The sequence below is a fragment of the Palaemon carinicauda genome, chromosome 7 (assembly GCF_036898095.1).
Source record: "Palaemon carinicauda isolate YSFRI2023 chromosome 7, ASM3689809v2, whole genome shotgun sequence".
NCBI classification, from domain to species: Eukaryota; Metazoa; Arthropoda; class Malacostraca; order Decapoda; family Palaemonidae; genus Palaemon; species Palaemon carinicauda.
This window is the reverse complement of record NC_090731.1, coordinates 147,401,228-147,410,638: the sequence shown is the minus strand read 5'-3', so window position 1 is coordinate 147,410,638 and position 9,411 is coordinate 147,401,228. Positions and strand designations below refer to the sequence as shown.

Genomic DNA, 9,411 nt, shown 5'->3' with positions numbered 1-9,411 from the left:
GAGAGTGTTGCGCATCCGCCTCCGCCTACACTCCCTCCGCCTATGCTCGCTCCGCCTGATCGCAGTACCACCTGCCAGGCGTACGATGTTGTGGACTCTACTACAGTCCATGCAAGCACAGCTTTCGGACTTGATGCGTTAGTGTCGGGCTGAGAGTGTTGCTCCTCCGCCTCCGCCTACACTCCCTCCGCCTACACTCGCTCCGCCTGATCGCAGTACCACCTGCCAGGCGTACGATGTTGTGGACTCTACTACAGTCCATGCAAGCACAGCTTTCGGACTTGATGCGTGAGTGTCGGGCTGAGAGTGTTGCTCCTCCGCCTCCGCCTACACTCCCTCCGCCTACACTCGCTCCGCCTGATCGCAGTACCACCTGCCAGGCGTACGATGTTGTGGACTCTACTACAGTCCATGCAAGCACAGCTTTCGGACTTGATGCGTGAGTGTCGGGCTGAGAGTGTTGCTCCTCCGCCTCTGCCTACACTCCCTCCGACTACGCTCGCTCCGCCTGATCGCAGTATCACCTGCCAGGCGTACGATGTTGAGCCACGTGCTGAGTTTGCTGTTCCCAGTGGTGTTCAGCCTCCGCCTTCCTTAAGGCAACCTTTACAATGGGATCAGGAGGATTTTACCTCTCTTCCTCCGCCTCCACTTGCTGTTCCACCAGTGATGCAACACTCGGTTGAGGTACAACAACCTCTCCCGTCCATGAGTCAGTCTCCTCAGCTCTCGCTGCAGCGAGCTCAACCCTCCACAAGGCAAGCACCACAACACCTTAGCCTTGCGCCTCAGGAGCCTCAGCTTGCGAGACATTTACCTTGTTCTGCGCAGCCTCTTCCTCATCACGCTCCGCTCACACCACAGGAACTGGAACTTGCTACTCCGCTTCCGCCAACCGCTCAGCAAGCGCAACCCTTGGGTTCAACCACTCATGCTAGGAGTCAGCCTCCTCCACCCATGCGCCTTCCTTCTGCTTGTCTTTTATTCAGCCTTTGCAGACTGAGCCTCAGGTGTTCCCTCAACAGAGTCTTGAAGAGGAAACCACAACTATTGTTGTTCCAGCTCGTTATGACTCTGCTGTTCAGCATACCTTACCTCCATTTTCAAACCATGGCAAAAATATGAATCATGAGTTATGAATGTAAGGTAAACATTATGTTGATTTTTAATCCCCATGCAAGCATGCATAAAGCACTCTAGCACTGGTCATGGAATTTCTGAGAAATGTTAAACGCCATGCACACGCTCTGCTTTCCTTACAGCAGGCTCTGCTTACAGCAGGCTCTGCTTACTACATGCTCAGCATACAGCATGCTCTGCATACAGCATGCTCTGCATACAACATGCTCAGCATACAGCATGCTCTGCATACAGCATGCTCTGCATACAGCATGCTCTGCATACAACATGCTCTGCATACAGCATGCTCTGCATTCAGCATGCTCTGCATACAACATGCTCTACATACAGCATGCTCTGCATACAGCATACTCTGCATACATCATGCTCTGCATACCTTACCGCATGCTTCTCAGTCACACATCTTGGGTTGTTGCCAACTCACTAGACTGTCAAGCAGTTTCATAACGTTGCCTTCTAGTCTGCTGCTTTTGCACCAGTGAACCCTCACTCAGAGAACTTAGCTTTTCTAGGATAAGGTCCCTGTAGATGAGAAAGTTCTTTTCTCCCTCCTTCTGATATTCCCTTGAGGACTCTGTCATTTGGAGGGAGCCTTTAGCTGCATAACCTCTTATGGACTTTTATTTAAGCATAACATGCTTACAGGGAAGGTTATGGTTCCACTTCAGTCGCTAATCCCGTCTGTTACCACACCTGCTCCCATAGACCTTGAGCTGTGTTGCATGACATGCAGTCCAAGCTTAGTCCTTGTTAGAGGATTTTTTGTTTACGGAGTCAATGTGTCACGGGGAAGACGTTCAACAACCAACAGAAGTGACTTGTTGTGACGTAGTGCGGCAACCTCAGCAACCCGTTAAGGAGTTGTCTGTACGACCCAGACAGTCTAGACAGATTCGGGTTGTCACTGTACTTCCTCGCTTGCCCATGATTGACAGTTCACAGACTGTGCAGCAGTATCATGATCTTGTGTCCGGCTCCGTCAGACGACTGGCTTTTAAGAGCTCCCACAAGTCGTCGCTGTCTGGAGATTTTCAAATGGACTATGGATCTGACCAAGGAACTGGGCCTCCTGGTCAATTTTGAGGAGTCTCAGCTCGTTCCATCCCAGACCATTGTCTCCTTGGGTATGGATCTTCAGAGTCGAGCTTTTCGGACTTGTCCGTCGGCCCCAAGGATCTTCCAAGCCCTAGAATGCATCCAGAGCATGCTGAGAAGGAACCGATGCTTAGTCAGGCAGTGGACGAGTCTAACAGGGACACTTTCATCGCTGGCCCTGTTCATCGAGTTAGGGAGACTCCATCTCCGCCCCCTTCAGTATCATCTAGCTGCTCACTGGATAAAGGACATGACGCTAGAGACGGTCTCAGTTCCTGTTTCCGAAGAGATGAGGTCTACTCTTACGTGGTGGAAGAACAGCATTCTTCTCAAGGAAGGTCTACCATTGGCTGTTCAGACCCCCGACCACCGTCTCTTCTCGGACGCATCGGACACGGGCTGGGGTGCGACACTGGACGGACAGGAATGCTCGGGAACATGGAATCAGGAGCAAAGAACACTTCACATCAATTGCAAGGAGTTGTTGGCAGTTCATCTGGCCTTGATAAACTTCAAGTCCCTCCAGCTAAACAAGGTGGTGGAGGTGAACTCCGACAACACCACAGCCTTGGCTTACATCTCCAAGCAGGGAGGGACTCATTCGAGGAAGTTGTTCGAGATCGCAAGGGACCTCCTCATTTGGTCAAAAGATCGAAAGCTCACGCTGGTAACGAGGCTCATTCAGGGCGATATGAATGTCATGGCAGATCGCCTCAGCCGGAAGGGTCAGGTCATCCCCACAGAGTGGACCCTTCACAAGAATGTTTGCAGCAGACTTTGGGCCCTGTGGGGTCAGCCAACCATAGATCTATTCGCTACCTCGATGACCAAGAGGCTCCTCTTGTATTGTTCTCCGATTCCAGACCCAGCAGCAGTTCACGTGGATGCCTTTCTGCTGGATTGGTCCCATCTCGACCTGTATGCATTCCCGCCGTTCAAGATTGTCAACAGGGTACTTCAGAAGTTCGCCTCTCACAAAGGGACACGGCTTACGTTGGTTGCTCCCCTCTGGCCCGCGAGAGAATGGTTCACCGAGGTACTGCAATGGCTGGTCGACGTTCCCAGGACTCTTCCTCTAAGAGTGGACCTTCTGCGTCAACCTCACGTAAAGAAGGTACACCCAAACCTCCACGCTCTTCGTCTGACTGCCTTCAGACTATCGAAAGACTCTCAAGAGCTAGAGGCTTTTCGAAGGAGGCAGCCAGAGCGATTGCCAGAGCAAGGACGACATCCACTCTCAGAGTCTATCAGTCTAAATGGGAAGTCTTCCGAAGCTGGTGCAAGGCCAATGCAGTTTCCTCAACCAGTACCACTGTAACCCAGATTGCTGACTTCCTGTTACATCTAAGGAACGTAAGATCCCTATCAGCTCCTACGATCAAGGGTTACAGAAGTATGTTGACAGCGGTTTTCCGCCACAGAGGCTTGGATCTTTCCTCCAACAAAGATCTACAGGACCTCCTTAGGTCTTTTGAGACCTCAAAGGAACGTCGGTTGTCCACTCCAGGCTGGAATCTAGACGTGGTCCTAAGGTTCCTAATGTCATAAAGATTTGAACCGCTCCAATCAGCCTCTTTTAAGGACCTCACATTAAAAACTCTTTTCCTCGTGTGCTTAGCAACAGCTAAAAGAGTAAGTGAGATCCACGCCTTCAGCAGGAACATAGGTTTCACATCTGAAACGGCTACATGTTCCTTGCAGCTCGGTTTTTTGGCTAAAAACGAGCTTCCTTCCCGTCCTTGGCCTAAGTCGTTCGAGATCCCAAGCCTGTCCAACATGGTGGGGAACGAACTGGAGAGAGTACTTTGCCCAGTTAGAGCTCTTAAGTACTATCTAAGAAGGTCAAAACCATTACGAGGACAATCAGAAGCCTTATGGTGTGCTATCAAGAAGCCTTCTCTACCAATGTCTAAGAACGCAGTTTCTTACTACATCAGGCTTCTGATTAGAGAAGCAAATTCTCATCTGAAGGAAGAAGACCTTGCTTTGCTGAAGGTAAGGACACATGAAGTGAGAGCTGTGGCTACTTCAGTGGCCTTCAAACAGAACCGTTCTCTGCAGAGTGTTATGGATGCAACCTATTGGAGAAGCAAGTCAGTGTTAGATGTCCAGTCTCTTTACGAGTACTGCTACACCCTGGGACCATTCGTAGCAACGAATGCAGTAGTAGGCGAGGGCTCAGCCACTACATTCCCATAATCCCATAACTTTTTAACCTTTCTCTTGAATACTTTTTATGGGTTGTACGGTCGGCTAAGAAGCCTTCCACATCCTTGTTGATTTGGCGGGTGGTCAATTCTTTCTTGAGAAGCGCCGAGGTTAAAGGTTGTGATGAGGTCCTTTAGTATGGGTTGCAGCCCTGTATACTTTAGCACCTTTGAGTTGATTCAGCCTCCCAAGAGGAACGCTGCGCTCAGTAAGGAAGACGATCTTATTAAAGGCAGAGTAACGGTTCAAGTCGACTTCCTTACCAGGTACTTATTATTTCATTGTTATTGTGGATAACTGATTATATGAAATACGGGATACTTAGCTATCCTTTAGTCTTGTACACTGGTTTTTCACCCACCCCCCTGGGTGTGAATCAGCTACATGATTATCGGGTAAGTTTAATATTGAAAAATGTTATTTTTATTAGTAAAATAAATTTTTGAATATACTTACCCGATAATCATGATTTAATCGACCCTCCCTTCCTCCCCATAGAGAACCAGTGGACCGAGGAATAATTGAGGAGGTGTCAACAAGAAGTACTTGAGTACCTGGCCACAGGTGGCGCTGGTAAATACACCCCCTTCTAGTATTGTGATAGCTGGCGTATCCCTCCATAGAATTCTGTCGGGCAACGGAGTTGACAGCTACATGATTATCGGGTAAGTATATTCAAAAATTTATTTTACTAATAAAAATAACATTTTAAGAAATTTAGCAAAAAGGATAATGCTTTTCAAATGATTGAAGAGGTTTTTAAAGAACAGGAACAGCTAGGCATTATAGAGAGAGTAACTAACTTGGAGCAATTCTTGGAGGAAAACCCCCAACATAGCTTTCTGCCACACAAGCCAGTGTTCAAGATGGACCGAGAGTCAACAAAATGCCGTAATGTATTTTTGTCCAATTTGTGTGAATCTGACAAAGATAAACCTTTAACTCTATCTCATAATCAAACAATTTTTGCTGGTCCTTGTTTGAATAAGAAAATTTCTACTTCTATTTTACAGCTAAGATTTAATGAAAAATTGTTATGTTTTGATATAAAAAAAGGCATTTCTGATGATTAAGTTGGTGCCTTCAGATCAAAGTAGGTTACTCTTTTATTGGTATAGAAACGTATGTAAAAAGGACTATTCCTTAATTGTTTATAAACATTGCAGACTTCCATTTGGTTTGCCATGTAGTCCAACTTTATTAGTGTTAGCACTTTATAAAATTTTGATGTTGGATGTCCAAGGTGACAATATTGATGTAAAGGAATTGAAGACAGAGTTATATAACTTTGCTTACATGGATAACTTGGCTTACACGACCAATGATATAGACAGGTTGAAATGGGCTTATGAGAAACTTGACAGTATATTTTCTCCCTATAAATTTGAATTGCAGCAATTCATAACCAATGATGACTCTCTGCAACAACAGGTAGATAAAGATAAGGAAAAGACTCCTACAAAAGTAAAATTGCTTGGTTTGCTTTGGGACAGAAACATTGATACTCTTTCGGCAAGCAAGTTGGTACTTGATAAGGATGCAACGACCAAAAGACAAATTTTAAGTTCTATTGCAGCCAATTTTGATGTGTTCTCATTTTATGGTCCTTTATTAAACAGGGCGAGATTATTTATGCACTCGCTACAATGCAGGAAAGAAGTTGGATGGGACGATAGACTCTCTGGTGAGAGAGCTACGAGAATGGTCTAATATTTGCAAGCAAGTAAATGGTGTTCCTGAAATTGCAGTGAAGAGATTTGTTGGTCACAGGAATGATCCTTTCCAAATTATTGCTTTTTGTGATTCTAGCAAGCTAATATATGGAGTTGTGCTCTTTATCAAGAACTTGCGAACAAAGGAGGTAAGTTTCCTTCTGTCAAAAAATAGAATAATTGGACGCCAGTTAGAGGTAAAGTCTATCCCTTCTCTTGAATTTCAATCTCTCTTACTTGGTACGGAAACTATTGTTGACATTTATAAGGAACTTAGTGGTTCAGAGTGTGTCTCCCCCATAAACATTACAAAATTGGTAGTTTTCTCAGATAGTGCAGTTGCACTGAATTGGTTAAATTCTCGAACAAATAGTTTTGATAAATTAAAAAAACTAAGTATTTTTGTTATGAATAGGTTGCAAAGAATAGAGAATCTATGTGAAACGGTCCCTGTGACTTTCAAATTTTGTGCAGGTATGATAAATCCTGCAGATTGTACTACCAGGTCATTGTCATATAAGAGGTTGATAAAATCAAATTTCTTCACAGGACCTGATACTATTCATGATATCTTGGAAGATGACAGTTTGGATGTAACGATCCCAAATCCTTTAACCAATGTACTTGAAGTTTCAGAAGGCCACTGTGAGATAGGGAGTGTGACTGAGCCAGAGATGGGAGGCATTTTGAATTCTACAGTTGGAAATTTCGATTGGCTTCATTTGATTTCGGTCTACAAACATGTACTGACATTCATAAACAATGTCAAACGGAAGTTAAAGAACAAATCTGGCAAGTATGACCATTTTGAGGTTTTCAGTAATGATGAAATTTCTTTGAATGCATGGCAACTGATGATTTTGCAAGATCAACGCCAAAATTTTCCGGATGTTTTTAAATATTTCAGAGAAAGGAACCCTAAAATTAGGGATATGCCTAACATAGTAAGTCAACTAAATTTATTCATTGAAAAGAAATCTGGTTTACTAAGAGTTAAAAGTAAATTTCATAAGTGGAGAGACGGTAGTTATGTATTCCCCATTCTTTTGGCCAAAAACAGTAAATTGACTGAAGAAATTATTAGAAATTTTCATGTTAAGTTAGCTCATTCTGGAATATATGCCACATTATCTGAGGCTAGGAAACAGTTTTGGATTCCTTGCAGTTTTTCTACTGTAAAGAAAGTCTTGAAAACTTGTGTTCACTGCCGTAGATTTAACGGTAGAACTATAAAGTTAAATCAGTCCCCTTATAGAGAATTTAGGGTTTCTCCTCCAACCATACCTTACAGGTATATTTTCATTGACTATTTTGGACCTTACTGGGTATATTGGATGGGTAAAAAATCAAAGGTATGGATATTATGTATCACCTGTTTATGGTCCAGAGCCATAAATCTTAAGGTTTGTGTAGACCTTTCGGTGATATCCTTTTTGCGAGCACTTCAGCTCCATTGTTTCGAGTTTGGGGTGCCTGAACTCTGTTTAAGTGACCAAGGTTCACAGCTTCAGGTGCTAGAACCGTTGAGAATTTTTTAAGTGATAAGGATACACAATCCTATTTCAGGGAGAACAACATAAAACCTTTGAACTTTCAGCAGTACTATAAAGGCCACAGTGAACTTGGATCTTTAGTGGAATCTTGTGTTAAGATGGTCAAAAGGCTTATTGAAGGCTCTATTCGGAATATGGTCCTCGAATATTTAGATTTTGACTTTGCTGTACAAAATATTGTACATATAGTAAACCGTCGACCAATTGCCTTTAAAGAATATTTGCGAAACTATGATGGGACTGAACCTGTACCATCTCCTATAACTCCAGAGATTTTAGTTAAAGGTCATGAATTGAATTCCTTAAATATTATTCCCCATTTACATCCTTTACCTAGGGCAGATGATACTTGGGTTCCTGATATATCTCCCATTTCCCATGTGAAGGACAGCCACAGGAAGTTACGAAAGGCTAGGGAAAGTATAATAGAGATATATAATAAAGAATTTGTTGTGCAGCTGGTGAATCAAGCCACTGACAAACGCAGTAGATACCAACCTGTTAATCATAAACTATTAGAAGTTGGAGACATTGTTCTCATTAAAGAACCCCTTCTTAAACCTACTAATTTTCCAATGGGTATTGTCAAAGAGATAAAACTGAACTCTTTAGGTGAAGTAACGGGTGCAACAGTACTCAAAGGAAAAAGTAGGGAAGAGACTAAAAGGCACGTTTCATCCTTGATTCCATTACTCTATAAACAGGAATATGAGGCTAAATTTAACGATAAAGCACAATCGCCATGTGAGGATAAACTGAGCAAGGAAGATGAGGTTAAGGAGAGACCCAAGAGGCGAGCTGCCATGATTGGGAAAGATAAGGTAAAGAAACTATTGGATGACAGTCTAGCGTGATCTTTGATCGCTATATTGTAATTCAATTTTTTCCTAGAAAAATTGAATCCCCTCGCGGGAGTGTAGAAAAATGCACATTCGTGTGCATTTAATTTTTTGTATATTATATGAATTGTTTGGTTGTGGTAAATTTCTTATGTTTAGATTGTTTGCTCGGGAGTGGTTTGGTTCTTTTATTTTGAAAAAGCAAATGCATCTACTTAGCATACCATAAACTACCTCTTGGGACAATTTTAAAGCAAGAAACAAGCCATTCTTGAGCGATGTATTTTAAGTTTCACCAGGTTGTTCGCTGCTGGACACAAGACTGGGAAAACCATTGTCGGTGGTGAATGATCTGAAGAAGGCAGTATGAAGAGGCAGCGTAAGAAGCGCAGCAAGGCAGTCTTCTCCTGAATTTGAATTAATTTTTTGGCAGCCAAGGACAATGGCTGTCATTCATTAGTGTAAGATCGGTGGCTCTGGACTTAGCCGCTCATGGATCACGTCATCGTCTGACCACCTTATACTACTCAAGAGCTCAAATAGAAGACTACCATCAACACCTCTACCTTCGTCACTGCTTTTCTATGGACCTAAGAGACTGGCTATATGTTGAGGTAAGGTTTGCATTAAGTACGATGCATTTGCTTAGTGAACTTTCAACTATAGTTACGGTTTTATAACCTTTTGTCTTGCAACCAAACTCATATATATATAATAAAGTCTGAAGGGTCTCCTTTTAAGTTTTAAATTTGATTTTGACATTTATATTAGGATATTCAAATCGTTTATTGATCTAGGTTTTGTATTTTCCATAGGTTAATATTAAAAGTTCGTTTGCTTTGTAAGATTTCGCATATATGCACA

General features: G+C 43.2%; 1 protein-coding gene across 1 annotated transcript; it reads left to right on the top strand.

The window, feature by feature from the left end:
- Positions 1-5,546: 5,546 nt before the first annotated feature.
- LOC137643682 (uncharacterized) lies at positions 5,547-8,682 on the top strand. The gene is given in 3 exon segments (XM_068376391.1): positions 5,547-6,132; positions 6,134-7,658; positions 7,661-8,682. Coding segments are annotated over 3 exon segments (2,889 nt in total). The 5' UTR covers positions 5,547-5,670; the 3' UTR covers positions 8,563-8,682.
- Positions 8,683-9,411: the final 729 nt, after the last annotated feature.